The 27,249-nt window shown below is 54.2% G+C and overlaps 6 protein-coding genes across 10 annotated transcripts in view; 3 read left to right on the top strand and 3 right to left on the bottom strand.

The window, feature by feature from the left end:
* GFOD2 (glucose-fructose oxidoreductase domain containing 2) overlaps window positions 1–7,566 on the top strand; it is a 12,493-nt gene extending 4,927 nt beyond the window's left edge. Inside the window, exon 2 of the mRNA XM_006769764.2 lies at window positions 5,990–7,566. Coding sequence (XP_006769827.1) covers window positions 5,990–6,888 — 899 coding nt within the window. The 3' untranslated portion in view covers window positions 6,889–7,566. The remainder of the gene's footprint in view (window positions 1–5,989) is intronic.
* A 1,182-nt stretch (window positions 7,567–8,748) lies between these two features.
* ENKD1 (enkurin domain containing 1) lies at window positions 8,749–17,382 on the top strand. Of its 3 annotated transcripts, none has more exons than XM_015567844.1 (8): window positions 8,749–8,756; window positions 14,317–14,433; window positions 14,530–14,724; window positions 15,281–15,453; window positions 16,302–16,427; window positions 16,527–16,690; window positions 16,790–16,926; window positions 17,034–17,382. In XM_015567844.1, the coding sequence occupies exons 2-8, from the start codon at window positions 14,349–14,351 to the stop codon at window positions 17,192–17,194; spliced, it is 1,041 nt and encodes a 346-aa protein (XP_015423330.1). In that variant the 5' UTR covers window positions 8,749–8,756; window positions 14,317–14,348; the 3' UTR covers window positions 17,195–17,382. The 3 variants fall into 3 exon arrangements, with proteins under 3 accessions (XP_015423330.1, XP_006769828.1, XP_015423329.1); XM_006769765.2 differs by lacking the exon at window positions 8,749–8,756 and adding an exon at window positions 14,099–14,161 and having other exon boundaries at window positions 14,334–14,433; XM_015567843.1 differs by lacking the exon at window positions 8,749–8,756 and having other exon boundaries at window positions 14,168–14,433.
* Window positions 11,982–13,908, bottom strand: LOC102772127 (chromosome unknown open reading frame, human C16orf86). The gene is made up of 4 exons (XM_006769767.2): window positions 13,785–13,908; window positions 13,429–13,658; window positions 12,913–13,130; window positions 11,982–12,794 (listed from the first exon to the last, which is right to left on the bottom strand). Exons 1-4 carry the CDS (start codon window positions 13,887–13,889, stop codon window positions 12,385–12,387), a joined length of 963 nt encoding a protein of 320 aa, XP_006769830.1. The 5' UTR covers window positions 13,890–13,908; the 3' UTR covers window positions 11,982–12,384.
* Window positions 17,383–17,536: 154 nt separating the features above from the next.
* On the bottom strand, window positions 17,537–19,394 carry PARD6A (par-6 family cell polarity regulator alpha). Its single transcript, XM_006769835.1, has 4 exons — window positions 19,390–19,394; window positions 19,223–19,280; window positions 18,620–18,842; window positions 17,537–18,397 (listed from the first exon to the last, which is right to left on the bottom strand). Exons 1-4 carry the CDS (start codon window positions 19,392–19,394, stop codon window positions 17,646–17,648), a joined length of 1,038 nt encoding a protein of 345 aa, XP_006769898.1. The 3' UTR covers window positions 17,537–17,645.
* ACD (adrenocortical dysplasia homolog (mouse)) lies at window positions 19,268–23,278 on the top strand. 3 transcript variants are annotated; one of them, XM_006769770.2, is made up of 13 exons: window positions 19,268–19,738; window positions 19,893–20,053; window positions 20,135–20,277; window positions 20,399–20,492; window positions 20,578–20,654; window positions 21,264–21,308; window positions 21,416–21,450; window positions 21,586–21,737; window positions 21,815–21,911; window positions 21,986–22,069; window positions 22,222–22,601; window positions 22,736–22,827; window positions 23,079–23,278. In XM_006769770.2, exons 2-13 carry the CDS (start codon window positions 19,955–19,957, stop codon window positions 23,155–23,157), a joined length of 1,377 nt encoding a protein of 458 aa, XP_006769833.1. In that variant the 5' UTR covers window positions 19,268–19,738; window positions 19,893–19,954; the 3' UTR covers window positions 23,158–23,278. The 3 variants fall into 3 exon arrangements, with proteins under 3 accessions (XP_006769833.1, XP_015423328.1, XP_006769832.1); XM_015567842.1 differs by having other exon boundaries at window positions 21,815–21,896; XM_006769769.2 differs by lacking the exon at window positions 19,268–19,738 and having other exon boundaries at window positions 19,764–20,053.
* RLTPR (RGD motif, leucine rich repeats, tropomodulin domain and proline-rich containing) overlaps window positions 23,232–27,249 on the bottom strand; it is an 11,912-nt gene continuing 7,894 nt past the window's right edge. Inside the window, 9 exon segments of the mRNA XM_015567816.1 lie at window positions 23,232–23,393; window positions 23,479–23,556; window positions 24,102–24,317; window positions 24,414–24,485; window positions 24,615–24,651; window positions 25,580–25,702; window positions 25,786–26,149; window positions 26,234–26,334; window positions 27,191–27,241. Of these exon segments, the coding sequence (XP_015423302.1) occupies window positions 23,284–23,393; window positions 23,479–23,556; window positions 24,102–24,317; window positions 24,414–24,485; window positions 24,615–24,651; window positions 25,580–25,702; window positions 25,786–26,149; window positions 26,234–26,334; window positions 27,191–27,241 (1,152 nt within the window). The 3' untranslated portion in view covers window positions 23,232–23,283.

Here is a 27,249-nt window from a genome sequence, read left to right on the forward strand (position 1 = left end):
TCTTTCCCCCCATTGGCCCATTCTAACCTGCCCCTATTCTGTATGTCTGCTTTGAGAAGTGTCTATGTAGGTCCTTTGCCCATTTTTTAATTGGATTGTTTATCTTCCTTTTTCTAAGTTGTATGAGTTCCTTGTATGTATTTTGGAAATGTACCCTTTCTCAGGTGTATCATTGCCAACTATGTTCTCCCATACAGTGGGCTCTCTTTTCCTTTTGGTGATGGTTTCTTTTGCTGTGCAGAAGCTTTTTATTTTGGTGTAATGCCATTTGTTTATTTTCTCCTTAGTTTCCTTTGCTGTAGGAGATGTATCTGTAAACATATTGCTACGAGAGATGTCTGAGATTTTGCTGCCTATGGTTTCTTCTAGGATTTTATGGTTTCATGACTTACATTTAAGTCTTTTATACATTTGAGTTTATTATTGTGTATGTTGTAAGTTGGTGGGCTAGTTTCATTTTTTTGCCCATATCTATCCAATTTTCCCAACACTATTTTATTATTATTTTTTAATACATTTTTATTGATTTCAGAGAGGGAGAAAGAGAAACATCAATGATGAGAGAATCATGGATTGGGTGCCTCCTGCACGCCCCCAATCGGGGATCGAGTCCACAACCCTTGACCGTAATCGAACCTGGGACCCTTCAGTCCACAGGTCGACACTCTATTCTCTGAGCCAAACCGGCTAGGCCCAACACCATTTATTAAAGAAACTGTCTTGACTCCATTGTATGTTCTTGCCTTCTTTGTCAAATATTAATTGAGCGTATGGCTTGGGTCAATTTCTGTTCTATTCCATTGATCGACATGCCTGTTCTTGTGCCATTACCAGGCTGTTTTGATTATGGTAGTTTTGTAGTATAACTTGAAATCTGGTATTGTGAGTCCTCCAACTTTGTTTTTCTTTCTGAAGATTGCTGCAGCTATTCGGGTCTTTTTTTACTTCATATAAATTTTTGGAGAATTTGTTCTAGCTCTGTGAAATATGCTGTTTTCATTTTACTAGGGATTGCATTGAATCTGTACATTGCTTTGGGTAGTATGGACATTTTAATGATGTTGATTCTGCCAGTCCATGAACACGGTATATTCTTCCACTTGTTTATATCTTCCTCTATCTCTTTTTTCAACGTCATATAGTTTTGCGAGTACAGGTCTTTTGCCTCCTTGGTTAAGTTTATTCCTAAGTATCTTAATTTTTTTGTTGCAGTGGTAAATGGGATTGTTTGTTTAGTTTCTCTTTCTGAGAATTCATTATTGGTGTATAAAAAAGCCATTGAGCCCGGCCTGCATGGCTCAGTGGTTGAGCATCGACCATGCAGGAGGCAGCTGATCAATGATTCTCTCTCATCATTGATGTTTCTATCTCTGTCTCCCTCTTCCTTCCTCTCTAAAATCAATTTTAAAAATAAATAAATAAAAATGTTGGTGTTGGATTTTGTCGAATGATTTTTCTGCGTCTATTGATACAATCATGTGATTTTTCCCTTTCAATTTGTTTATGTGATGTATCATGTTTATTGATTTGCGGCTTCTTAGTAAGTCTTTTTTATATATATATATTTTATTGATTTTTTACAGAGAGGAAGAGAGAGGGATAGAGTTAGAAACATCGATGAGAAAGAAACATCGATTAGCTGCCTCCTGCACACCCCCTACTGGGAATGTGCCCGCAACCAAGGTACATGCCCTTGACCAGAATCGAACCCGGGACCCTTCAGTCCGCAGGCCGACGCTCTATCCACTGAGCCAAACCGGTTAGGGCTTCTTAGTAAGTCTTAATGCTGTGGGCAGAATTGCATTTTCCTCTGCTTGTTAGATCATTATATTTTTACCTGACTTCTGAGGCCATAAAGATTGTTTCTTGCCCTCATTTTTTTTAAAATATATGTTATTGATTTTTTTACAGAGAGGAAAGGAGAGGGATAGAGAGTTAGAAACATCGATGAGAAACACTGATCAGCTGCCTCCTGCATACCCCCGACTGGGGATGTGCCTGCAACCAAGGTACATGCCCTTGACCAGCATCGAATCTGGGACCCTTCAGTCCACAGGCCAACACTCTATCCACTGAGCCAAACCGGTCAGGGCTCTTGCCCTCATTTTTATTAGTTTTTCATAAAATTAATTTGTGGACTGATCCTGCATTGGTGTTCTTTTCATATCACAACTCTTTCTGTGGCATCTTATTTTCTGCTTTTTTTTACCTTTTTTTCTTTTTTCATTTCTTCTACAAATTTTATCCTTGAAGCTTTCCCATGAATTCCTTAAAGGAGAGGGTGGGATCCTTGACATGTTTTATTTCTCAGGTCAGAAAACTATATTTTAATGTGCAAAGTGCCCGAACATCTTTGCCACCGTTGAATGTTTTCTTAAAACTGTCACTAAAAGGTAGGTTTCTGTGCCCAGTTCTTGGCACTTATATGCTTCATTAGAAAAACACTGAGTTTGCCAACTCTGTCCCCACTGGCTCTTGAGATAACAAGAGATCATTCCTCAAGCAGTGTGACCCAGATAATTTAATCCCAAGAACACCTGTCCCTTGAGATACCTTCCCTGAGCCCCAGTCCAGGTCAGATCCCTGCTATATGCTTTCATATTACCATTTATATCGTTCATGGTAATTTATATGATGCAGTTCTACGTGTATTTATATGATAATTTGGTCAATGACTCTCTCTCTACTAAATTGTAAGTTGTCTGAAGGTAGAGACTATGCCCGATGTTGTGTCCCCAGAGTTTGACACAAGGCCTAGCACAGTGGATGAATGAAGACAGTCACAAATTCTACCCATGGGAGCCAGTCTGCTGGTGTGACCCATGGAGCCGACATGGGACTGTGACCCAGGAAAGCGTGTAGAAGGGCCGTGAGCAAGTGACTCAATCTAGGGCTTTCCAAGTTATTTCTCTAGTAGCAGTACCTTTTATGTTTTAAAATACATAGAGATATTCCCTGGATTTTATAAAAACACAAAAGTGTTGCTTTTCCTGGCTGCTTCTCTACCCTGCTGTTTGAAGTCATTGATCTAGTCCCACACCTCTAGGCAGGGTTCCCAGAGCTGTGAACCTGTGGTGCGTTACTAGAGAGCGAAATGGTGGTCGGGCAGCTTCTCGGGCCTCTGGTGCTCAAGGGCACTTCACTCCTAACTATTCTGGGGATTATGGCTGCAAAGAGGCTTGCAGCATGAAACTTGTTCACCCCACAGGAGATCAGAGCTAATAGGCACTCAACATCCACGCTTTCCCCATTCCCAGGAGACAGAGAGCAGTTTTCGGCTTCGCTAATCCTTTGACTTGCTAGCAGGAAAGCTAGAGAAACTTAAGGAAGCTAGTCTTTCAGGTCACCCAAGTCTTCCTAAAGGTAAGACCCCATGTAGCTGGCCTGCAGGAGCTTATTTAACTCAAAATGGCTTTTAGCCCTAGCAGGTTTGGCTCAGTGGATAGAGCATAGGCCTGCGGAATAAAGGGTCCCAGGTTCGATTCCTGCCTAGGGCACATGCCCGGGTTGCAAGCTCCATCCCCCCTAGTAGGGGGCGTGCAGGAGGCAGCCAGTCAGTGATTCTCTCTCCTCACTGATGTTTCTATCTCTCTCCCTTCCTCCCTCTCTGAAATCAATTTAAAAAATATATATTTTTTTAAAATGCCCTTTAGCTCCCCCCACACTGATAGTACTGCTGGTTCCTGAGTTCAAGAGCTCTCCATTATTTGGGGCTCAAGAAGGAAGGTCTCTCCCCCTTCCCTGACCTCTCCTGGCATGAAACGGAGATTACTTACCCTAGTTTTATCACCACCAAACTCTCAGAAGTCCTCTTCCTTCGCACCCACTACAGCTCTCAGATGGGTGCTTGTGTATGAGGATCTAACAGCCCCATTGCTTTCCGGGGCAGTCATATGTGTTCCGCAGCCAAGGGGCCAAATTCTCACCCAGTGTTGTGATTCTCCTGCCCCTAATCCTAAAGGCCTACAAGTGTGAGGAAGCATTGGTTGAGCATCATCCCATAACTGAAAGGTGGCAGGTTTGATCCCTGGTCAGGGCACATACCCAGGTTGCGTGTTTGATCCCCAGTTGGGGTGCGTGTGGGAGGCAACTGATCGATGTTGCTCCCTTACATTGGTGCTTCTCCCCATCCCCTTCCTCTCTCTCTAAAAAAAAAGGGGGGGGATGTGAGAGATGACTCCCGTGACTTTGGCTTGAGAAACTGGGTGAATGGAGTTGCTATTGACTGAGATGGGGAAGACTTGAGGACGGGAGTATTAAGAGCTCGATTTTGGATTCCACCCCCAAACTTACCCCTCTCCCTCTCTGTGAGTGATACAATTGACTATTCAATTTCCCACTTTGCTTATAGGCCCTGTGTAGCCCCTTCAGCCAAGTTCCAGGTGTACACACAGGCCTTTAGGAATCTTAACTCTTGGCCCTTCCTTACCTCAGTGCCTTTGCACATGCAGTTTCCTCTGTCTGGATGCCTCTTCCCCCTTAGACTCCCTGGAACCTCACTCCCCTGTGAAGCCTTCCCTGATCCTGCCATTTGCACCCGTGTGTGCGTCTAGTCCATACCACTTCTTGGGCTTTGTAAGTTCTTTATTGAAGGGTAATAGCATAGGACTACTTTTTAGTTGGACCATCCAAGCTCACAGGCGTACCTCAGGTGTTGGTGTCTTACGGCGGCTCATACCCTCATGAACTTGCATTTTAAAACATGGAGGGATGCTGATCTTCTCTGTTTCCTCACATGGAAGTAAGCTGCTCGGCCTCAGGCTCTCCTCGGGTTTCGCCTAGCTTTGTTCTCCTCTCGGAGTGCCTTCCAGCTTCAGCGGACTCAGAATGGACATGAGGGCAGAACAGATGTTTTCACTCCCTTTCCCCTCCTATCGGAGCCAAGCATTTTCTGGCCTTTTGACTACAGTAACTTACTGAACCAGTGTTTCCAACGAACAGTCTGCAGGGAATCTTAGAGCCCTTTCTGCAGTTACACTTGACAGTGCAAAGCCCATCCCCTAAAATATAGATTCTCTTGCCCAAAGCTGGTGATGTAATAAATGCATAAAAGTACATAAACATGCCCTGGCCTGTTGGCTCAGTGGATAGAGTTTCGACCTGCAGACCGGAGGGTCCCGGGTTCGATTCCGGTCAAGGGCACATGCCCAACTTGCCCAGGAGGCAGCTGATCAGTGATTCTCTCTCATCATTGATGTTTCTTCCTCTCTCCCCATTTCCCTTCCTCTCTGAAATCAATAAAATATATATATTTTTAAAAAGTACATGAGCATGTCCAAGAAGCATATCTACCTCTCCAGCCCACTTATATGGGACAGTGTTCTCCAGAGAAACAGAACCAGTAGGATATATTCGGGGGGAGAGGTGTGGATAGAGATTTAGTTTAAGGAATTGGCTCATGTGATTGTAGGAGCTGACAAATCTGAAATCCACAGAGCAGGACAACAATATGGAAATCCCAGCAAAAGTTGATGTTGCAGACTTGAGTCTGGAAGCAGAATTTCTTCCACTTCAGGAAACCTCAGTCTTTTTTCTTAAGCTCTTCAACTGATTGGGTGAGGCCCACCTACATTATGGAGGGTAATCTACTCTATTCAAAGTCTGCTGGTTTAAATGTCAGCCACATACCTTCCCAGCAATGTCCAGAGGTGTCTGATGGGCACCATAGCCTCGCCAAGTTGACACATAAAATTACCATCGCACCACCTCTGCTTCCCCCTCCTGGTTTGTGCCTTGTGTCTCTCCTCCTTTCATTTTCCCTTAAGAACTTCCTCCTCTTTCTCCAGCTCATACCACTTTCTCCAGTCCCAGACACTGGGTACCATTTTCATCCAAGCTGAAGTCGTGTTTCCTCTTGTCCGAGGCCATCATCTGGTCTCATAAGAGGCTTTCCTGAGTCCATCTGCCTTCGAGAAATACATTCCCCTCTCCTTCCCCCCAGTGTAAACCCCTTGGAACTTTGAGATTTCCTATTGTGTTTTATTCCCAGGTATTGGGAAGAATGTGGTTTGTGAGAAGGCAGCAACCTCAGTGGATGCCTTCCGGATGGTGACAGCCTCTCGCTACTACCCGCAGCTGATGAGCCTGGTGGGGAACGTGCTGCGCTTCCTGCCTGCCTTCGTGCGCATGAAGCAGCTGATCGCCGAGCACTATGTGGGCGCAGTGATGATCTGCGATGCCCGCGTCTACTCAGGCAGCCTGCTCAGCCCCAACTACGGCTGGATCTGCGACGAGCTCATGGGCGGAGGAGGCCTGCACACCATGGGCACCTACATTGTGGACCTGCTGACCCACCTGACTGGCCAAAGAGCGGAGAAGGTCCACGGGCTCCTCAAGACCTTTGTGAGGCAGAATGCGGCCATTCGTGGCATCCGGCATGTCACCAGCGATGACTTCTGTTTCTTCCAGATGCTCATGGGCGGGGGGGTGTGCAGCACAGTAACACTCAACTTCAACATGCCAGGTGCCTTTGTGCATGAGGTCATGGTGGTGGGCTCTGCAGGACGCCTTGTTGCCCGGGGAGCTGACCTCTATGGGCAGAAGAACTCTGCCACCCAGGAGGAGCTGCTGCTGAGGGACTCGCTGGCTGTGGGCGCAGGGCTGCCCGAGCAGGGGCCCCAGGATGTCCCGCTGCTCTACCTGAAGGGCATGGTCTACATGGTGCAGGCCCTGCGGGAGTCCTTCCAGGGGCAGGGGGACCGCCGCACCTGGGACCACACCCCCGTCTCCATGGCCGCCTCGTTTGAGGATGGGTTGTACATGCAGAGTGTGGTGGACGCCATCAAAAGGTCCAGCCGAACCGGGGAATGGGAGGCTGTGGAGGTGCTGACGGAGGAACCCGATGCCAACCAGAACCTGTGTGAGGCGCTCCAGCGGAATAACCTGTGAGCCTGTACATGGGCTCCCTGCCGTGGGGCCAAGGGGCCAGGGAGGGACCAGGAGCAGGATGGCAGGGCTTGGCTGTAGCATAGACGGTGTCATTCATGTAACAAGTCAACATGGGTAGGGCCCAGGGGGAGCCCAAGGTGGCCCCAGAAGAACGCCCCTCCAGCACTTGCTCACTCCCCAGAGCTGCAGGGCGGTGATGTTCCTGTTGCATGGCCTGTGGGCTAGCACAGTGTGCCAGGGGCAGAGCTGCTGCCAGGTCTCCGTGTAGTTAGTGCTGGTGAGCAAGGCGAGCACAAGCTCGACTTGGGGGCTTCTTCAGCCTGTCTGTGGTCCTAACTGGATGTGAAGGCCTAGCCAGGAGCCAGTTTGGCCGATTCCTCAGTCCTGAGGAAAATGACAAAGAGCCTTGTTTCCATGCCCTTCTTGGGCTTCGGGCATCTCAGGAATGGCGAGGACAGCAAGGCATCCCTCAGGGACCCGCACCGCCCTTTCCCCCACATGACTCGGCCCTTGCAGATTTCAGGCTGCCCCTTCCCTGGTGGGTGGAGGGGATTCGTTAGGAGAGCTCTCAGGGGCTGTTGACTAGAGCAGAGGGCCCATGGTTTGGCAGAGAGAAGACATGGGAAAACTCTGGAACATCTGATAAATGTTAATAAATCAAACTCTGACACTACGGCACATGGTTGTTGGCTGTTTGGTAGGTTAGGTTTCTTTAGTAATGAAAGGCCTGTTTATTGCTGTAGATTGTTTCTATTTTCATCGTTTCTGGTGTCTCCACAGCAGCCCTGACCTCCGACCCATCGCTGTCTGGTGGGCCACACAGGCTCCTGCCACCACCTGCCCTCACCTCCCAGCTTCTTCCCTCGTCCCCACATCCCAGGAGCCTCCAGAGCAAAGTCTTTGCTCGGAAAACGGGACTCAAGACTTCCTGATGGGGAGCTGTCAGGCCTGCTGGTCCAGGGAGATCCTGGGGAGTGTGGGGCCTTCCTGGGCTGCAGGTCCAGAGGGGTTCTGTTGTTAAGACCGTGAAGTTGGCTCCAGGGGAGCCCTGGGGGAGGCGGGGGAGGAACGTCCTGAGCAGCTGGACGGGATGAACTTGAGGAGGAAGGCCCCACACGCTTCCCCTCGAAGTGGGTATGGCCAAACACTGGCTGGCCAGCCCGCCAGGCACCAAACATGCATTTAACAACTTCTACACAGGGACGGCCTTTAGCCATGTCAGTCCGCGGTGAGGGTTGGGGGAGGGACATGTGCTTTGTGACCACAGCCAGCCTGCCAGGATTGTACCTGGACCAGACTTTTCCCTTTTCTAACCCTCCCTGCCTTGCCCTGGGCTCCTTGCCAGAAAGAGGAAGACCGAGGGTGGGCTCCATCTTCCTCGTGGCACCCCTTATAAAAGTCATCTGGCCTGTTTTCTATATTGCCCTGGTTTTATACCTTGTCTTGGTGAGTTGAAATCACAATGGCTAGTGTTGGAGTATGCTTTTGTTTGTTTTTGTTAGTCCTCACCCAAGGATAGTTTTTCCATTGCTTATCAGAGAGAAGAGTGGGAGGGAATGGGAGGGAGGGAGGACCATTGATATGAGAGAGACACATCAATTGGTGGCCAGGGATCAAATCTGTGACCCTTCGATGCAAAGGGCTGCGCTCTGACCACTTGGCAACACTGGCCAGGACTGGAAGATGTTTTTTGCATGCTGGGCCCCCTAGGGTAGACGTTTTATGCATATTATTTTATTTAATATCCAAATCACTCTAAGGTGCTAATATTAATATTGTAATATTCAGATCAGAAAACTGAGGCAGAGAGGAGCAAAGTTACTTGCCTCCTGTAAGTTATAAGTGACGTAGTCAGGAGCCTGGTCAGGGTCATTTGACTGCAGCCTGACCCTGAACTACTGTTTTCCCAGCACTTGTGGCTCCTCAGACTCCCAGTGCCCTTTAACATCATATATTTTGTGGGTTGGCCCCTCTCTTAGATCCCCATCCAGATTACTGCCCCCTCCCTGCAGCAAGAATCTCAGCCTGGCCTGAACGAGGAGGTGGACTGCAGAGAGAGCCCCACCAGGCAGGACGCTAGTAGAGCTGAAAGAGGCTGCCCCCCCGCCCTTCCTCCCAGGGACCACCAGCTCAGTTCCAGATCAGTCCCTCTGCATTACTAGCATGTTGAGATCCATCCTAAATTTGGGAATTGACCAAGAACGCACATGCATCTATTCTGCCCAACTCAGATGCTCCTACTTAAGAAAGGGTCACATTGCTGACTCAGTGGCACTACTTAGGTTTTATAGGGCTCAGCAGCAAACCCCTTGTATACAAAGATGTAGTCCCAGAAGTCCCGGGGCAGACTGCAGTGGGCTGAGTGCAGAGCTGCTTTGAGAAAGATCTCAGACCCTCTGTTGGCACTCCCAGGGTCCATGGCCACCCCTTAAACTTCTTTAACTGTCCTATCTCTTGGGTTGGCCCCAGGGAGGAAATGAACCTTGAAGTAGCTAGATGCCTGTGGTCAAGAAAGCCAGCAGTGTTTTGGTCCCCAGGGGTAACAGCCTGCAGCAGGTTCCAGGCTTGTCTTGCACCGCCCCCTCCTGGAGGGAGGCAGCATCACCTCCCAGAACCTGTGTCCCAAACTCAGGATCTTTGAGTCAAAGTAAAGTTTTTCCAAGCCATTGAAAGTGCAGTCAACTTTTTCCTCCCTGTTCCAGCAACCAGAAGCGAACTTCCAAAATACCTGTTGCTTATTTTCCAACCCCCAGCCAAAACTAGGCCTCAGACCCGGACAGTGACAACAGTCTCCCACCCAGTGTCCCGTCTCTCCCTTTCTCGCTCTGTCCTTCACTCAGCTGCCCTAAGAACCTCTCCAAAATGTCAGGCCCAGATCCTTCCTTGCCTACACCCCTCATCACTCTCAGACTCACCCACCCTGGCCTCCTGATGGCCAGGCTCTGCTTCAGCCGTGCTAAGTGGCCCTCCTGCGTGCAGCCGGCATCTTCCATACTAGCAAGGCTTCATCCCTGGCATAGCCTCTGCCTGGAAGGCCACGCAGCTCTCCAGGAATCGGCTGGAGGGCTGCCCCTTCACTATTTCCTAGGCATAGTGACCTCACCCCCGCCGCCTGTGGTCCCACAGTCTCTGTCAGCTCTTCCATAGCATGTGTCTGCTTGCATCGTGCTGCTTCTGCATTTCTCCCTTAGAGTGAGCTTCTAGGAGTAGTGGTGACTTGTTCCTTTCTGTGCCCAGACAAACCTGTCAGGTAACAGGCCTCAAGAAATGTAGACAGGTCATTTTCTCCTACGGTTACTGAGTATTTCCTACCTCACCTGTTGGAAGAAAGGAACAGAGCTTCCTTATCAGTGTTGGTCCATACCTCCAGCCCTGGAGACCACACAGGGCAAGCAGATGCTTGGCCTTCCTGTGTCAGGCCTTAGCCAGAGAGCCCCAGGGTACTCAGATCTGCAGGGCTCGGGAAAGGGTGGAGCTTCCTTGAGGCCCAGGATGTGGTCTCATAAAAAGCCATTTCTCTCCAGACTTCAACCATAATGTGAGGGGGTCAAGCTCAGTTACCTTGAGGGGCCCTCTATCTCTGAAAAATCCCAGAGAACCTCTGTTCATCCCTATGGGAAGTATTCATTCTGCGTGGTCCCTGTGGACAGTATTTCCTGGGTAGTCAGATCGTTATCCCAGGAAAAGCATAGGTACCTTTTAAACATACATATGTATGTATATGTATATCTTCTATAATAATAAGAGTGTAATATGCGAATTAGACCAGACGTCCTTCTGGACGACCTTCCGCACGAAGCTGGGGCTGCAGGGGAAGCCCGGGTCCTGGGTGCCAGAGGGAAGCCAGAGGGATGCCAGTGCCGGCATCTGGGGGAAGGAAGGCTTACTCTTGCACAAATTTCGTGCATTGGGCCTCTGGTATGTGTGTATAATATATGTGTGTATATATGCACTTTTTTTTATTTCAGAGAGAAAGGGAGAGGGAGAGTTAGAAACATTGATGATGAGAATCATTGATTGGCTGCCTCCTGCATGCCCCACACTGGGGATCGAGCCTACAATCTGGGCATGTGCCCTGACCGGGAATCAAACAGCAACCTCCTGGTTCAAAGGTTGAGGCTCAACCACTGAGCCACGCCGGCCGGGCTTTTTGATACCTTTTATGGGGGTCCTCTGCTAGGTAGTTGTGATGCAATGACAAAGGCCTTTGGGGAGCTCACAGTCTAGTCCTGAAGACAGTTAATAAACACAGGGCAGTATATGTGGGTGCTACAATGCAGGGCAATGCTGGCTTGCCAGGAAACAAGGTGCCCTGAGTTTCTCAAAGGTCCATGTGAACTAGCCAAGTGAAGGGGTGGAGGATTTGGGCTTGAACATTGTGCAGATGAGATACAGGAGGAAACGCAGGTTGTAGGGAGGAGAACTTATTCATTTGAAATTCCCTGTGTTTATGGTGTCAGAGGGACATGCAGGAGGACCAGGAAGCAGTTGGATATGAGGGTTTTCAAAATGGCCAGCACTGGTCGCCTCTTCCCAGAGAGTCTTACAGGTGAGAGGCAGTGGTCATCTGGTGGCTTGACTGTCAGACTCCAGGGAGACCATTCACCTCTACCACCACCCCTGCCTGCCAGTAAAAAGGCCCTGATCCTCTGTCACTAGGGGCCATTATGGGGGCAAAGTCGGGTCCAGCTGTGGTTCAATAACAAAGCCTCCCAAAGCTGCCAGTCTTGGGGCAGGCAAACAAACTGCCACTTCCGAGGGAGTATCCCAAGTGAGGGAGTATCCCTGCAAGGTCAGACTAAATGCAAGCCCCTTCCTGGGAGACAGGGAGCAAGGCCACGCACCTGCTTCCGTGACCTGGCAGTCCCTTTCCTTTCTCTGCCCCCTGTTCTTCATCACATCCCTCCCCCTCCTCACTAATCCTGTCTGATCCTCAGGTTTATTTGAGCCTTTAAATCAGTGGTTCTCAACCTTCCTAATGCCGCGACCCTTTAATACAGTTCCTCATGTTGTGGTGACCCCCAACCATAAAATTATTTTCGTTGCTACTTAATTACTGTAATTTTGCTACTGTTATGAATTGTAATGTAAATATCTAATATGCAGGGTGTATTTTCATTGTTCATGACCCACAGGTTGAGAACCGCTGCTTTAAATGCACAGAACCAGGTCCCACCCCTACAGATTGATTCAGTTAGACCTGAGGTAGTGCCCACGAATCTATACTTTTGTCAAACTCCTGGGCGATCCAGATGACCAGTCAGGCTTCAAACCCTGCCCTGGGGAATCCTCTACCCTTCCCAGGCTCCCCCACTTCAGGTGTCTTATTTGGGAAGTCAAAGTCTGAGAAAAAGGAAAAACATTTATTTTCAGCAAGTTCAAGGTCCCAAGTTGGGGCAGGGCAGAATTCCCCCTTTCACCTGAGGGCTGAAGCCCACACAGGCTTTGCTCTGGTCCTGGCTTGGGAACAGAGGAGCAACCCCTGGGATGGGACAGTTACTTGTACTGAGGAGACAGTGGGGGTACAAGTGGGGCGGCGCAGACACTTAGCATCTTGCTGATGTCCACCTGAGTTGACTTATCCATCTCGGTCTTGAGGAGGCCACTGACCCCCAAGCTGGGCAAACCTCCAGGCTCCTCTCCAGCCTCCTCTCCAAGGGGAACCAGAGCATGGGTGGGAGACACGAACGTACTGGTGCAGGGCAAAGTGCGGCCTGAGCCCAGCTCACCTGCCACTGGCAGCAAGGCTGGCAGTTGTTCCACACATGCCTCCTTGGGGACCAGGGTTGGGTCCAACTCAGGTTCCACCTCGGCCTCAGCCTCCCTCTCCGCTTCCCCTGCCTCGTTCAGCTCAGGGTTGCAATAGTTGATGTACTGGTACAGGGGCCGTAAGCGTTGGGCCTTTCCTGCAAGGACCCAGGGCAGAGTAGGGGCTGGAGCACCATACTGTGCCATGTCAGGAGGCCAGCAGGCGGGGGGTGGGGGGGAGGCAGACGGAGAGAAGGGCCAGGAACTGCCACTCACGCTCTAGCCCCAAGGTCTCTGAGGGTGCAGACGCTGTGCTGGCCACAGCTGGGAGCACTGGGGCGCCCAGACTCTTGCGTTTCTTGGCTTTTTTGTGCTGTTTGGTAGATGGCGAAGGCTCGCTCTGGCTACTCTCCAGGTCCTCTCTCTGCAGCGGCAGTCCCTGGGGCAGCTCAGCTTCAGCCCTAGGATGGGCTTGGTGACTAGGCCCTGGGAGGCTGGGGGACAGGAGGCTTCAGGAGGGAATAGCCCTGCATGCCTACCGCCTCAGGCCCAGATTCTTGTCCCTTTCCTGGTCAGTCAGGCCCCGAACTGGATAAGGGCTGAGAGCTCATGTGAGTTCAGTCCTGAACAAGGCCTTGAGGCTCCCTCTCTTAGGGACAGGAGTGAGGAGGGATGGTGGTGGCAGGGGAGAAGGATGCACCCTGTAGGAGTGCAGGAATTTGGAATCCTACTGGGGTGCGATACCCCCCACCCCACCAACCCTATTGTTCCTTCCCTCTAAAAGCCCCTCACTTGACTGGCTTCCTCTTGGGACCATGACTGGACCTCACAACAGAGGCCATAGGCCTGGGGCCTCTCTCCTCCAGTGCCTCCACCTCTGGCTTGGGTCGCACTTCCTCCAGCTTGAGTCGGTCCTCCTGGAGCTCCGGCTCTGAGGCTGGTCCTGTTGGACGCCTGTCTTCACCCTGGGTCCCACAGGCCTCATGGGCTGACACCGGGCCCTGGTTTCCCATTACTGGACACTAGAGGTGACACAGGGGTAACTGGTCACCATACCTGTCCTGCCAGTTAGGGGGTCAACGTACAGAGTTTGGCCTCCTAGAGGGCGCCGAGGCCAACAGTAAAGGCTAGACAGCCCCGATGTTCACCTCAGAGCCCTGAACGTGGCCACGGGGTGCCTCCGAGAGCTGTGCAGGCCCCTCCGCCGTCCCCTCTTGGGCTCCTGGTCGCCTCTCGGTCCCTGCTGAGGCCATAGCTGCGCGGAGTCAGCACAGCTGCAGGGAGTTGGGAGTGAAGGCGAAGACGGGCCCTTTTCACTGCGGTACCCGGAAGACTGGCTCGGAGGCGAGGGCCGAGGTGGGAACAGGGACTGGCGATCGATCAGCTCTACCCTGAACCGGTACTACAAACCCCAGAAGACTTTGCGCCAGGGGCATTGGCCCCTGACCCCAGAGGCGGAAACTATTGTTGCTTAGCAACAGCAAACCCGTCGAGTTTCAGCGGCGGGCTGCAAAAAACTGCTCGGGTGAGCCCCCCGCCTGGGTGTCGAGGGGGAGGGGCGCGAACGAATGAGGGAAGTGGGCGAGGAGCGCAGGCGGCTAGTGCAGGCCGGGCCGGGGTCCCTCCCGTCCAGGGCATGGCACGGGGCTGAGGACGGAGGTCGGGACCCCAGGGACGCAGCCTGTGCACCGTTACAGGGCTACGACGGCGGCATGTGCGAGGGCCCGTCCCGCATTTCGGGGCCCATCCCCCCAGACCCCACGCTCTGTCCTGACTACTACCGGCGGCCCTCCTCCGGTGAGTTGGGGGGTGTCGCAGCCCAGGAAGGCCCGAGCTAAGCCCGGGTCTGGCTCCACCACTGAACCCCGCACTCCGCTTTGTCGGACCCCTCAGCCCAAGGGCGCCTTGAGGGAAACGCGCTGAAGTTGGACCTGCTGACCTCGGACCCGGACCCGGACGCCACCCCGCCCCGCGGCCCCCGCATCCGTCCTGAGGGCAAAGCGATCCTGGAGCGTGGCCGATGCGGCGTGGGGGGCATGCTGCTGCAGCTTGGGGGTATTTCCCTAGGCCCACGGGCCTGTCCCAAGAGTAAGTTCTGGGCAGAACGGGCAGCGAGGCAAATCTGATAGCAAAACCTGAGGTCAAAAACCGATGCTTCTCCTGCCCTGACCTGGGTTCAGGCTTTGCCTCTCTGAGTGTCCATTTCCCCGACTGTAAAAGGAGGGAGAAATGCACTACCTTTTCCTTCTCACCGAAGAGGGCTGAATGAGGTAGTTCAGCTTCAGGAATTGACATATCAGTTAAATGTTTGTTGCTTAGTGCCTGCTGTTTGCCAGGCCCAGTAGGTGCTATGAAAACAGGTTGAAGACAAGCATGGGCCATTATTGAGTCAAAGTGGGAGACAATAGACAAGTAAGACGAATATTATATGTAAGATGATTAATGGTATACTTCACACTAAAAATGTAGAAAATAATCAGGGATAGAAGATAAATTGCCATGTCAGGAAGGAAATCAGATGGTGAGGGGGATGGAGTACCTGCATAGGGCCTAACTTAGAGCGGTCAGACCTGTGTGTGAACTGGTATGAGTTGGATTTCATGGGCTATATGCAGGGCAGAGCCTGGTAACATCTTTTTCCCAGGGAAGGACCCTAAAGACCATGAGAAGGAGAATCTGAGGAGGATCAAGGAGATCCAGAGGCGCTTCCGTGAGCAGGAGCGCAGCCGGGAGCAGGGCCAGCCCAGGCCCCTGAAGGCTCTTTGGCGCTCGCCCAAGTATGAGAAAGTTGAGTCCCGAGTCAAGGCCCAGCTGCAGGTAACTGCCCAGGGAGCCAGAAGCACTGTCCATCTTATTTGAGAGGAGCCACTTATACCCTGATCTGAGTTATGGGGAGGGAGGAAAATCCTCAGGGGCAGGTAGGAATTAGGCAAGGGGCGAATGGAAGAGAACATTCTTTATAGGTGAAACCTCACAGGTGGAAGTCCTGAGATTAGAGGAAGTGTGGGCAGTGGGGATGCTGTGTACACTTTACTGTGAGGGGATAAGAGCATGAGGATAGGCTAAGAGATCAGCTGGGCCCATATGAAGAGCCCCATAACCCACTTTTCAACCTTTATTTCTACGGGCAGTGGGAAGGTCAGGGACGGGTAGGGTGGTGGGATTCTGTCTTGAGTAGGTGGTGGCACCATTTCTCTATCAAGGGGAAGATCAGGATTGAGAGAAAAGACGATAAGGTTATCTGGGGATGTGTTGAAGCTGGAGCATTTGTGAAACTCCCAGGGGGTGGGAGTGTGTCCAGGAAGCAGCAGATGGAGAATCAGGTCTGGATTTCAGGAGTGAGACCTAGGAGTTATTGAGGCTGAGGACGATGAGACCAGGGAAATGACCCTGCATTTGCGGGCTTGGAAGCCAGCTGCCAATGACCTTGGTGGGGACATATCCAGGAAGCTTGGCTAGGAAGGAGAGAAAAGAATGGTAGCTGGAGCCAGAACTGAGGTAGGAGGGGTGGTTTGTTGTTACGGATGTGAGAGACACACATGTTTAAAGGCTGATGAGAAGTGCTTTTTTAAGAGGGAGGAGGCCCAGAGGGCCAGGGATAGAGGCTCGGTTTTGAGACCTTGGCCACAGCCTGACTGATCCCTTTTCTATGCCCTGCCCTCCAGGAGCCTGGCCCTGCCTCTGGGACAGAGACCGTGCACTTCCTGCGGGCTCACTCTCGCTGCGGTCCTGGGCTCCCACCACCCCGTGTCCCCAGTCCCCAGCTCACCCCACCAGATTCCAATGCCAAGGTGAGAGTATGTGTGGGATAGAAGGTGGGACAGGGATCCTGGGGGTTCCAGGGGAACAACTCAGTGCTGTTTGCCCATCACGTTTGCCATGTCCTGCAGGAGCCAGGCGTAGGTGTGGACTTCATTAGCCACAATGCCCGCACTGCCAAGAGGGCCCCCAGGCGGCATTCCCACTCGCTGCAGGTCCTGGCACAGGTGCTGGAACAGCAACGGCAAGCCCAGGAGCACTACAACGCCACACAGAAGGGCCACGTGCCCCATTAGTAGGTCCCACTTTCCGACACCCAGGGTGAGGGATGCCTGTGGCAGGTGGGAGCCAACATCTGCCCTGGGATTATCAACCTGAATCTGTGCATCCACAGCTTGTTGGAGCGTAGGGATTTGTGGCGTCGGGAGGCTGAGGCCCGCCAGCTTAGCCAGCCGGACCCTGCCATGCCCCCTGGTCACACACGTATGCCTGAGAACCAGCGTCTGGAGACACTGAGCAATCTGCTCCAGAGTGAGTATGTGGGCATTCTGCTCCAGAGTGAGTGAGTACGTGGACTGGATGAGGAACGCACTGAGGACCTTGCACTCCTGCCTAATACTGTTTCTGGGCCCCTGTAGGCCAGAGCCAGCTGCTGCGTGAGCTGGTGCTGCTGCCTGCCGGGGCAGACTCACTGAGGGCCCAGGGCCACCGTGCTGAGCTGGACCGGAAGCTGGTACAGGTAGAGGAGGCCATCAAGATCTTTTCCCGCCCCAAGGTCTTCGTGAAGATGGATGCTTGAGCCCTATTACCGGGGTAGTGACGGGTCCTAGCTGAGGATCACTGCATGGTTGCAAAGGACAGGAGTAGTGTTGGCGGGTGGGGGGGTATCCCCAGAGCACTTTGCCTAGCCACTGGTGGCTGCAGAAGGGCCATCCTAGCCCAGCCTCTTTACCCCTTTGTCAAAATTAAATTTTTTTGTACACAGTGGGGTTGGTTTCCTTAAGAGCTTTTCTTACCCTGTAAATAGTAACCATGGAAGGTCTCTCTGCTGCCCTTACCACTCCGGCCTCATGTCCAGGGCAGAAGGCAAGGCTGTGGGATCAGGGAGGAGGCTGGGGCTGGGACACAGAAAGACCGTCACTGCATTTGTAGAAAACCTTTAATGTTCCCCATACTGAGAGGGCCCTATGAACAAGCTAAAACCCCACTGAGGAGTCCCCTTGGAGTGGCAAGGACTGCTTCCTCATGTGTCAGAGGCTGAAGCCACTACCATCTCCTCGCATGCTACTCCCCCAGCCAGAGCTGGCTTGCTCCTGATTGTCCAGGGATGGCAGAGAGCTGCGGGCACTTGGACGTAGGTGGCCTGGGTGCAGGTCCCAGCATGGAGAGCCCTGAGACAGCCCATTGGAACAGGGAGGCTGGCGGTTCTCAACGACCAGATCACTACTGTCATCATCGCTTTCCGGCTCAGTAGGCCCAGGCCCAACAGAGGGAGGCCCTGTCAGACGCCCAGATGCCCCACGCACCACATTATTGCGCTGATTGGCTGGCTTGACAGTGACGATGAGGTTGTGGCTGTTGGCAACCATCATATCTGTCACTTGGTCCAGGGTCTTCCCAGCCACCTCAATGCCATTGACTTCGAGGATCTCATCACTGACTGCCAGCAGCCCTGTACTCTCGGCCAGGCCCCCTCGTACCAGGCGAGAGATGAAGATGCCTGGGACACGTTCCAGGCCCTGGGGCGCTACGCGAACGCTCATGCCATCTCGGATGTAGAAACCTAGTGGGCGGTCAGAACCGTGCTTGTGCAGCCGCACACGCCGGTGGGTCTCGGGCAGTAGGTCCACATCTATGACTGAAGAAACCTGGCGGAAGTCTTGGGGCAGGCTGATTAGGAGGGGTGGCCGGGTGCGCAGAGGTGCCACTGGCCGAAGTAGGAGCCCCTTCTTACGCCGCTGCAGAGAGTTGGAGGCAAAGGCTAGGACGCTGGAGTCAGCTTCTGGAGAGGGAGACACTGAGATCAGAGACCCTGTTCTCCCTTTCCCATCAGGCCCAGACAGGGGGCAGGGGACACTCTATTTCCTACCAACCTGGAGGTCAGCCCAAGGGCAGGGGTTGCTGAGGGTGAAGCCTGAACACCCTGGGCATGAACTTAATCCCTGTAGACCTGCCCTGTCACCCTATCCCACAGAGGCTGCCCACTGTACCCCATTCTCCTCACCCCGCTTCTGCACTAGCAGGCGCAGCGGCTGGGGCCCACTGGTCAGGGCCCGGTGCAGGCTGTCATCGTTGGTGAGAGGCAATAGGTCGCCGTGAGCATCTGTATAGCCAAGCAGCACGTCCAGCCCCGGGATCTGATGCACCGCACGCAGTAACCTCGAGAACTCCTGGAAGCCGCTCACAGAAGCGCGGGGCAGCGCGAAGCGTCGGAACTCGGCGTCAAACTAGAGGCAGGGAGTGGGGGGAGAGGAGGGGTCAGGAGGGAGCCTGCGTCCTTTCTCACCACAGGTCGAGGGGTGGCAGGGGTGAGAAAGCGGGCTGCGGCAACAGCTGCAGCCTTGTACCCAGAACTCAGCTCCCGTACGAGGGACGCTGTCCAAGGTCTTCTCCCCGCCCTCCAGGTAACCCAGGCCACAGAGGGACTCCAGAGGCCGGCCGGGAAAGGAAGAAGGATGGGCGCGGGAAAGCGAGAAAAGCCAGAGAATGGGATGTGAAGGATAGTGGAGAGAAAAAGGTGGTGGGACCAAGGAGCCAGGGAGGGGAGAATGAGGGAATTGGAAGCACCTAGAGCCGAAGCCGGAGCTAGGACTGGAGGGGCCCTTACTTTGCTCTTCACCTCCACGATGCTGTCCGGACTGCGCGCCGGTAGCACTCGCCCCGCCCTCCCATCCAGATCGTGACGTCAAGGGGCCAGCTACGGAGCGTGGAACGCGGAGTCCACGTTTCCTAGGCAACGGTGGTGGGGATAGAGACGTCTTCGTGTGCTCTTACGTCATGACGCTACTGTTCGTCCCGCGTTCCGGAGCGGGAGCGGCGGGGGGCGGTGCTCGGCCAATCGAGGGGAGAGTGATACTTATTGAGTGCTGTGTGTCATATTTCTACTGGCCTTACAAGACGACTTTTGTAGATGAGAAACTGAGTTATAATATTTACGGAGTCCTTCGGGGTCACACGGCGTTGAAGTGGCTTCGAGCCAATTCCCTCGGCTACCCTAGGCCGCAGCCTCAGGCCCCAGGTTCCTCCCTCTCCATCTGAAACAGCCCTGGACCCCTTCCTGCCCGGTGCCAAAGGAGTTTTGACGGACGGCCCAGAAGAGTCTCCGGATTTGTTGCTCAGAGAGGTAACAAGCAGGGAAGGATCTAGTCGAGCCGACAGGAATCTGCGCGCAAATTCCCTAACAGTATGCGCTCGTGCGCACGCGCGAGAACGCACATGGGCGGGGCCTCGATCTCAGGTCCCGCCCAGCAGTCATGCATTTCCTCTTCCGTTGAAAGGCGGGACCGGGCGCCCGCGGGAAACCTGGGTGAGCGGTGCTGCGTTAAATTCAGTTGCGGGGATGGCAAGGTTGAGGAGCGTGGTCCTGCGGCCGTGGATTCGAGAGCTGGTCCTGGGCTTAGAGAGACTCTCAAGCCCACGGGCCGGGCAGCTGCTTCAAGTGAGCCCCCCAACCCCTTAGGGCCCGGAGACTGGGGTGGGTCCCCAGGGCGGTGGAATTGACGCCCGTTGCTGTCGTCAGGTGCTGCAGGAGGCAGAAGCCGAGGCCCCAGGCCCGTCCTGCGCCCCTGACACGTCTGATGTCGGGGCCGCGCTGCTTGTGTCTGACGGGACCCACAGCGTCCGGTGCCTGGTGACGCGGGAAACTCTGGACGCCGCGGACTGGTGAGAAAGGCGCCACAGGATCGTAGAGGATTTGAACCCAGCTGGGCTCGAGGTGGGCGGGCCCCAGGCGGGCGGGACTCAGTTTCCGCCGGCTGGGCTGTGAGGGTCGAGCTCTCCGCAGGGAAGAGAAGGAGTTTGGTTTCCGAGGGGCTGAAGGCCGGCTGCTGCTGCTGCAAGACTGCGAGGTCCGAGTCCAAGTGGCAGAGGGCAGCGCGGTGAGTGGTGAGGCTGGCTTGGGCGGGTTACTTGGCCTGACTCCGTGACAGCCCCTGAGACCCATCCCTGACTTCACCCCTCCAGCCCGCGGAGTTCTACCTGCAGGTGCACCGCTTCAGCCTAATGCCCACGGAGCAGCCCCGGGATTGGGTGATTGGTTGGTAAGTGATGCCTCCTCCCTCCAACTGTTCTCCCTATCCAGGCCTGGCTGGCGTGGGCATAGGCCAGGGGTGGAGAACCTTTTTTCTGCCAAGGGCCATTTGGATATTTATAACATCATTCGAAGTCCATACACAATTATCAACTTAAAAATTAGCCTGCTATATTTGATCGGACATTTATTTTTTTTCCTCATTTTTTTTTTGATCGGACATTTTTTTTAAAAATATATTTTATTGATTTTTTACAGAGAGGAAGGGAGAGGGATAGAGAGTTAGAAACATCGATGAGAGAGAAACATCAATCAGCTGCCTCCTGCACACCCCCTGCTAGGGATGTGCCCACAGCCCAGGTACATGCCCTTGACCGGAATTGAACCTGGACCCTTCAGTCTGCAGGCCAACGCTCTATCCACCGAGCCAAACCGGTTAGGGCTTGATCGGACATTTAATTAACTCACCGCTAGTGCCTTGATAGAGCCGGATCAAATGATTTTGTTGGTCTTATATGGCCCGCGGGCCAAATGTTCCCCCACATCTGGCCCAGGCCTTTTGGGTGAGAGGGCGTGGGTCCTTAGTAACATTGACTGCCTGTCACCATCTTTTTCCTAGCAACCAGGACCCAGATGTGCAGAAGAAGCTCAAGGACTGCCTCGAGTGAGTCTAGAATTGGGTTTGGGCCAGGTGCGACTTGGTCAGATGATGGCAAACGTGTTGACAGGCCTCGGGGTCGTTCCTCAGGCCTGTCCCCTCTGTTTCTTTAGGGAGCACCTTTCCGAGTCGGCCTCCTCCAATGCAGGTAAGTGGGGGTTGATCCTAACTCTCTGTAGAGTGACTTTCCAGCTATCACCTCCTGCTCCTTTAGTAAGCCTCTTCCCCACCCACCCTACCCTTTTCTTCAGATTTCAGCCCAACCCTGCCCCCCTGACTCTAGGCCTTTCACTGACCCAACTTCTGGAGGAGGTGCAGGAAGAAGAGGCGCATCAGGGGGCACTAGTGCGCCTGGCTGAGAGCTGTCTGATGCTGTCAGGCCCTTGCACAGCACCCCCGCTCACCCGCTGGGCCACCTCCAGCCACTTGGCCATGGTCAGTCTAGGGCCTCCCTTGGGAAATGTCAGGGTGAGGGGTTTGGGACGGGCCCGGCTGACAGTTCACTTCCACAGGGAGAAGCTGTGTACACTGTCCCCAGCCTATGGCTACACATCTCTGAAGATGACCAGCAAGTCCTGAACTCTCTGGGCGCAGGTCAGAGGACACAGGGTAAGGACTGGAGAGGTCCAGAGGGGACTGTCTGGGGGTCTGGTCCCCACAGTGCCGATAAGCCTTTCCCCTAGGCCCTGAGCTGCCCCCACCAGACCCCGCTCTTCAGGACCTGTCGCTGACCCTGTCCTCCTCACTTTCCTCACTCAGTTCCTCAGGTAAGGTGGTGCTAAAGCCAAAACAGTCCCAGGCTATGCAGGAAGCTATGAAAGGGACGAACATGGCCCCTGGAGACCTGCCTTAGGTCATAGGTCACTCAGCTGGTCTGAGCTAAGAGGGCTATGCTCACAGTGAGTCCCTTCTTCCCCAGGAAACCCTGCCTCATGCAGCCACATGTCATCACAGGAAAGCAGTGCCAGCGTCAGCCTTCTGCCTGCCCTGTCCTTGGCTGCTCCAGACACAGGGCAGAAGGGCAGCTCCCAGTCCCAGCCAGCCATCTGCTCAACCCCCCAACCCCTGCCCCCTAGCACCCCACATCCCAGCCATATAACCAACTCCCCACCCCTGAATTGTACCCCAAGTCTGTCACCTCTTGGTCACATCCCCAATTCACATCAGGCTGATGTGACCAGGCCCCAGCCCCAGAAACCTAGACTGGAGTTCAAGGAACTAGGGTTGCCCCCCAAGAACTGGCAGCATTCTCCAAGGGTAAGAACCACCGAGGGAGTCCTGGAGTCCAGTCCTGTCTGGGTGAGCATAGTCCCCCTACACCTGGAGGGTAGAATGGGGTGAGCCTTGGATAGAGCTGGGAGGAGAGCTGGGGTAGCCTTGGATGGGGTTAGGGGTCCTTCTTGGCCCCTCTCCAGACACCACATCCTCTTCAGGACCCACCAAAGAAGCATCGTGATGGTTCCGCCTTCCAATATAAGTACGCTCCACCCTGCACGTCCCTCTGTGCCCAGGTCCAAGCTGCCAGGTGAGTGCCTGGGGCTGTCCTGCTCTGTGTGGGAAATGTGCGGCCCAAGGGCCGTATAAGAGCCTCAAAATCATTTGGTCTGGCCCTGCCAAGGCCTTAGGGTTGAATTAAGTAAATGTCTGCCCAATTATAGCAGGCTAGTTTTTAGGTTTATAATTTTGTAAGGCCTGAGAATGTTATAAATATCCTAGTGGCCTTGGTAGAAAAAAGGTTCCCCAAACCCTCACCTACAGCCTTGGTTCTCTTCCCAGGCTCCCTCCCCAGCTCCTGGCCTGGGCCTTGCATTTTCTGATGGAGCCACAGCCGGAATCTGAGCAAACCCAGGTGTGAGGGGTCATGTGACCACGTAGGAGAAGGTGTGCATATAAGTCTATGCCTCTCGGTGGACAAACAGTGCTCCACACTCTGCTTTGAGTTTTTTAATAAAATAATCTCATGCGGCAGGAAAGGAGAGGATCAGGGGTTGGGGCCGCCTCTTTGGTCTGTGGTTGGGGAGGGTGGACTCCGCTCAGGGCTGGAGGGGTCTGTATACTGTGGGAGCAGAGGCTCAGCTTCAAGGCCAGATCCTGCAAAAGGAGGTGGGGAGAGAGGAAGGTCAGAATTGGACTGAGCGGTCCTGCCACCCTAACAACCAGCCCAGCCCCTTCTTACCTAGGCTTGGTGACGGGGGTGCCTCAAGCTTTGGCCTTCGCTTGAGGACAGGGGACCGCTGCAGCCTTAAAGGCCGTTCTGGGGGACACAGAAAGGCTGTGGCAGGTTAAGTGCTTGCTGCTTGCCCCCACCCCTCCGCCCCCAGTGTGCGCCAGTGCACACACATGCACGCACACGTTGCTTCAGAGCCTCCCCTTCCCCTGTGTCCTACCCGAGCAGAGGTTGCTCTTTTGGAGTTGGAACCTGGGCTCATTGGAAGGGCTGTCAGACCCTTGCTCCCTGGTTTCTTACCCCTCACACCACCAGTGGCCCCCTCACCAGAGCCATGAAGGGAGACCCGAGCCCACCCTCCTGCACTCAAGCACACATGGACGTGTCCCCTCACCAACAGGGGCCTGGAGCTGGTCCTCATGCACAGACACGGCTCGTCGCCCTGCCGAGAGAGGCCTCGGCCTCAGCTGGCCATCTGGGGGAGGCCAGGGTATCAGGGTATGGTCCCAGCAGCTGCCACCACTCCAGCCCTTGTCCCCTACCTTCAGGGTCCCCAGAGGAGCTAAATTCCCAGCAGGGACTCCTCCAGCCCCCAGTCCAGTATTGGGGTGGGGGCTAGCATGCCCATTTACCTTCATTTCTGGGGCCCAAGCAAGGATCCTCTGGGAGGCCCAGGCTGTCTGGGGAGGGACTGGCTTTTCGTGGGCTGAGACAAGGGGAAGGGGGTCCTGGACCATCGTGTGGGCCCCAACCACGGCTCCTAAGCTCTGCATTCAGCTGCTGCCCCAGTGTCTTCCAGGTGGTGGACTCAGGCCCCTGGCCCCCTGGCCCAGGTCTGCATGAGGGGTCTGCAAGGAGAAGAGTTTCAGCCAAGACCTAGGCCAGGCATTGGAAGTGAGCTTGACCTGCATATTCCCCCACCACACACAGTGGCCCTCACTCACCAGCAGACACGGAGTGGGTGCGGGACTTGATAGAGATGGGAGGGGCCTCCGAGGAACTGTCCATAATGTCCCCTGCAGAGTAGGTCGGGGGAGCTCAGGCACTAGGCCTTGGGGGTGAGGAGAAGGAAAGCATGGCTTCCCCACCCCGCTCCCAGAACATCCCCCTCCCCCAAAATGAACTGCCCTAGCCCAGGATCTCACCATCTGAGCCAGCTTTCTTGATCTCTCCATCTTTGCTCTGTAGGAAATAGGGAAGTCAGGCTCAGCTGCGCACCACCCTTACCCTAGCCTTGTTCTTATAACTACCACTAAATGTGAGCAACGTGCCCTGACCGGTTTGGCTCAGTGAATAGAGCATCGGCCTGTGGACTCCAGGGTCCCAGGTTCGATTCCAGTCATGGGCATGTACCTTGGTTGTGGGCACATCCCCAGTAGGGAGTGTGCAGGAGGCAGCTGATCGATGTTTCTCTCTCATCAATGTTTCTAACTATCCCTCTCCCTTCCTCTCTGTAAAAATACCAATAAAATATATTTAAAAAAATAAATGTGGGCAACATGCAAACTCAGTCCTGGCCTTAGAGTTCAAAGTCTGGGATGGTGGAACACAGACACACACAATGTGATTTCTCAATTCTCTGATTCACTTTCTATAATGTAGTTCTTATTAGGGACTGATCAGAGTGGCGTAAGCCAGATAGTGATGAGAAAGAGTCAGGGAAGGGTTGCAGGGAAACGCAGGGATGGATGGAGAGGAGCCTGTATAACCAACCCATGGGTGGTGATGAGCTGGTTCGGGAGGCGCAACCAGGGGTGGAGAGCAGTGAGAAAAGCAGTGACCAGGGCTGAGACCCCACAGGCCCTTGAGGCAGAGTTAGGAGTCAGGGCAGAGGCTCTAGAGGAAGCCCCTAGATGACTTGCTGTTACAAATGTAGGTAACAAGGTCAGATTGCTGTTAGATCTGCAGAGAAAGGACTGTCACACCTCCAACGAGGAGATAGCAGTGGCCTGGGCCAGGGCCAAAGCCAAGAGGGAAGAATGGTTCACTATTTTGAGAAGGAGGGGGTGGAACAGACCTGTGTCATGAATCTCCTCCTGGTCACATACGTCACCCACAGCCACATGGCACCGGCCCCCTCACTTCACACTTGTGTCCTCCCCAAACTCACTTGTTTCCTCTTCCCTTCGGCACTCCCGCTGCCTCTGCTCACGCCAATCCTCTGCAGCATCACTTGTACCCTCTGTTCAAAGGATGGGGTCAGTTCTGTGTCTCCTCGCTCCAGAGGCCGCCTCTGGGGTCAGAGATGCCAGAGTGGGGAGAGAGCCCAGTGCCCTCAGTTCCAGCAGAGCCCTCGCCCCTGCCACCAGGCCTCACCTTGTCAGGTCTGGCACCCAGTGCTGCCTCCTCCTCCTCGGCAGGCAGCAGTATCATGGAGTAGGCCTTGCTTTCCCGAGTGTAGCGAGGCCGGCTCCTGCGAGCAGGGTCAGGGCTGCCGGTGCCCCCTTCCGCCCCACCAGACTCCTCCCCACGGCCAGGGCGGGCCGGTGGCCGCAGTAGGTCCCCAAGTGTGGTTTTTCGAGTGCGGGCAGCTGCCCCAGGGCTGGTCTCTAGATCAGGCCGTGGCCCCCGTGTTGAACGAGGCTTCTTGAAGGCAAAGAGGGTGCCCAGCTTCTTTCGCAGTGTACGGGGGACAGGGGTGGCACCAGCCTCGGTGGCTGGGTCCTCCTCAGGGGCCCAGCTGTGGGAACAGCCAACAAACAGTAAGCAGGAAGGCCCATGCAGCAGCCCACCCACTCCCACCCTGCAACTGCCCCTCACTCACAGGCGATCCTGCTGGATCAGCCTTTTGGAGAAGAATTCTTCCACACCCTCATCCACTCGGGCGCTGAGCCCATTTCCTTCCTGCGGCAACGCTGGGGGCACCTGGGGGACATCACAGTCAGGTGTCAGGCTGAGTGCAGCTGGGAGTTCTTTCCACCTCCCGTGTCCAACGTCTGCTCTGGGCAATTCTAGGAGCTGGGTGCTGGGATGACTCTAGGGGGCTGCTGACATGCAAGCTTTCTCCCTGTCCAGCTAGTGGGCAAATACACTGATTTCACATACCTCACCCACAGCTGGCCCTGGACACACACCCGCCCACACCTATTCTTGTCCCAGGGAGTGTCCTACACTTTCTGAACCACCCAGTCACTAGCAGGCTGGAGCCCACGCATCCCCTGGGTCACACGTTCTCACCTGCCACCCCCTCTACTCCAAACCGCTTCCTGCAGCATCCCCCACCCCCACCCCACCCGGCCTGCTGCTGCTCAGCAGCTCAGGCCTGCTGCGTCAGACCCTCTGGGGGGCCTCAAGCCAGCTCCAGTGCCCTGTGCCCACTACTCAGCCAGTACCCGGTCCACACACAAACCTCCCCCCCACACACACCATCCAGATGTGCAGGAGACACGGGATTGTCCCTGTAGTCAGGGAGCCCAGTACCTCTCAGGAACCCTGAGGGATGTTGGATAAGAGAGCCACCCTTTCTTGCACATCCACCCATACAGCAGGCCAACCTGAGGCAGGGTTGGTTCTACACCCAGGTACACCCTTAACAAAGCACCCATGACCCCACATGGGTATGGCCTGGGGTGGGGGGTGGCCAGGAAGAATCCAGGATGTAGCCACATGACCAGGTGATTCTGGGCCTCCACAACCCACCTCCTTGCCCACCATCGTCTGAGAAGCAAGCAGGCCACCCGCGACCCCCAATCCACCGCCTCTGGAGGGGGAGGACACTCACCTGAGGGCCCCCAGGCGGCGGGCGGTGGTGGTGCTGGCGCCTGGGCCGTGGCCGGGCCC

This window comes from Myotis davidii, unplaced genomic scaffold (assembly GCF_000327345.1).
Source record: "Myotis davidii unplaced genomic scaffold, ASM32734v1 scaffold243, whole genome shotgun sequence".
NCBI lineage: Eukaryota > Metazoa > Chordata > Mammalia > Chiroptera > Vespertilionidae > Myotis > Myotis davidii.

Excerpts from the sequence above, each read along its gene's own strand:
- LOC102772127 (XM_006769767.2), bottom strand. The coding sequence starts at position 13,889 with ATGGCCTCAGCAGGGACCGAGAGGCGACCAGGAGCCCAAGAGGGGACG. Across the intron at positions 13,659-13,784 it reads GCCACGTTCAGGGCTCTGAG|TGTCCAGTAATGGGAAACCA; the intron begins GTGAACATCGGG and ends TGTCACCTCTAG. Across the intron at positions 13,131-13,428 it reads CCCAAGAGGAAGCCAGTCAA|CCTCCCAGGGCCTAGTCACC; the intron begins GTGAGGGGCTTT and ends CCTGTCCCCCAG.
- ENKD1 (XM_015567843.1), top strand. The coding sequence starts at position 14,205 with ATGAGGGAAGTGGGCGAGGAGCGCAGGCGGCTAGTGCAGGCCGGGCCG. Across the intron at positions 16,691-16,789 it reads AAGGGCCACGTGCCCCATTA|CTTGTTGGAGCGTAGGGATT; the intron begins GTAGGTCCCACT and ends GTGCATCCACAG. Across the intron at positions 16,927-17,033 it reads ACTGAGCAATCTGCTCCAGA|GCCAGAGCCAGCTGCTGCGT; the intron begins GTGAGTATGTGG and ends GGGCCCCTGTAG.
- PARD6A (XM_006769835.1), bottom strand. Across the intron at positions 18,843-19,222 it reads TCGTGGAGGTGAAGAGCAAA|TTTGACGCCGAGTTCCGACG; the intron begins GTAAGGGCCCCT and ends CCCTGCCTCTAG. Across the intron at positions 18,398-18,619 it reads CCTGCTAGTGCAGAAGCGGG|AAGCTGACTCCAGCGTCCTA; the intron begins GTGAGGAGAATG and ends CTCCCTCTCCAG.
- ACD (XM_006769770.2), top strand. The coding sequence starts at position 19,955 with ATGGCAAGGTTGAGGAGCGTGGTCCTGCGGCCGTGGATTCGAGAGCTG. Across the intron at positions 20,278-20,398 it reads ACTCTGGACGCCGCGGACTG|GGAAGAGAAGGAGTTTGGTT; the intron begins GTGAGAAAGGCG and ends AGCTCTCCGCAG. Across the intron at positions 21,309-21,415 it reads AAGCTCAAGGACTGCCTCGA|GGAGCACCTTTCCGAGTCGG; the intron begins GTGAGTCTAGAA and ends CTGTTTCTTTAG.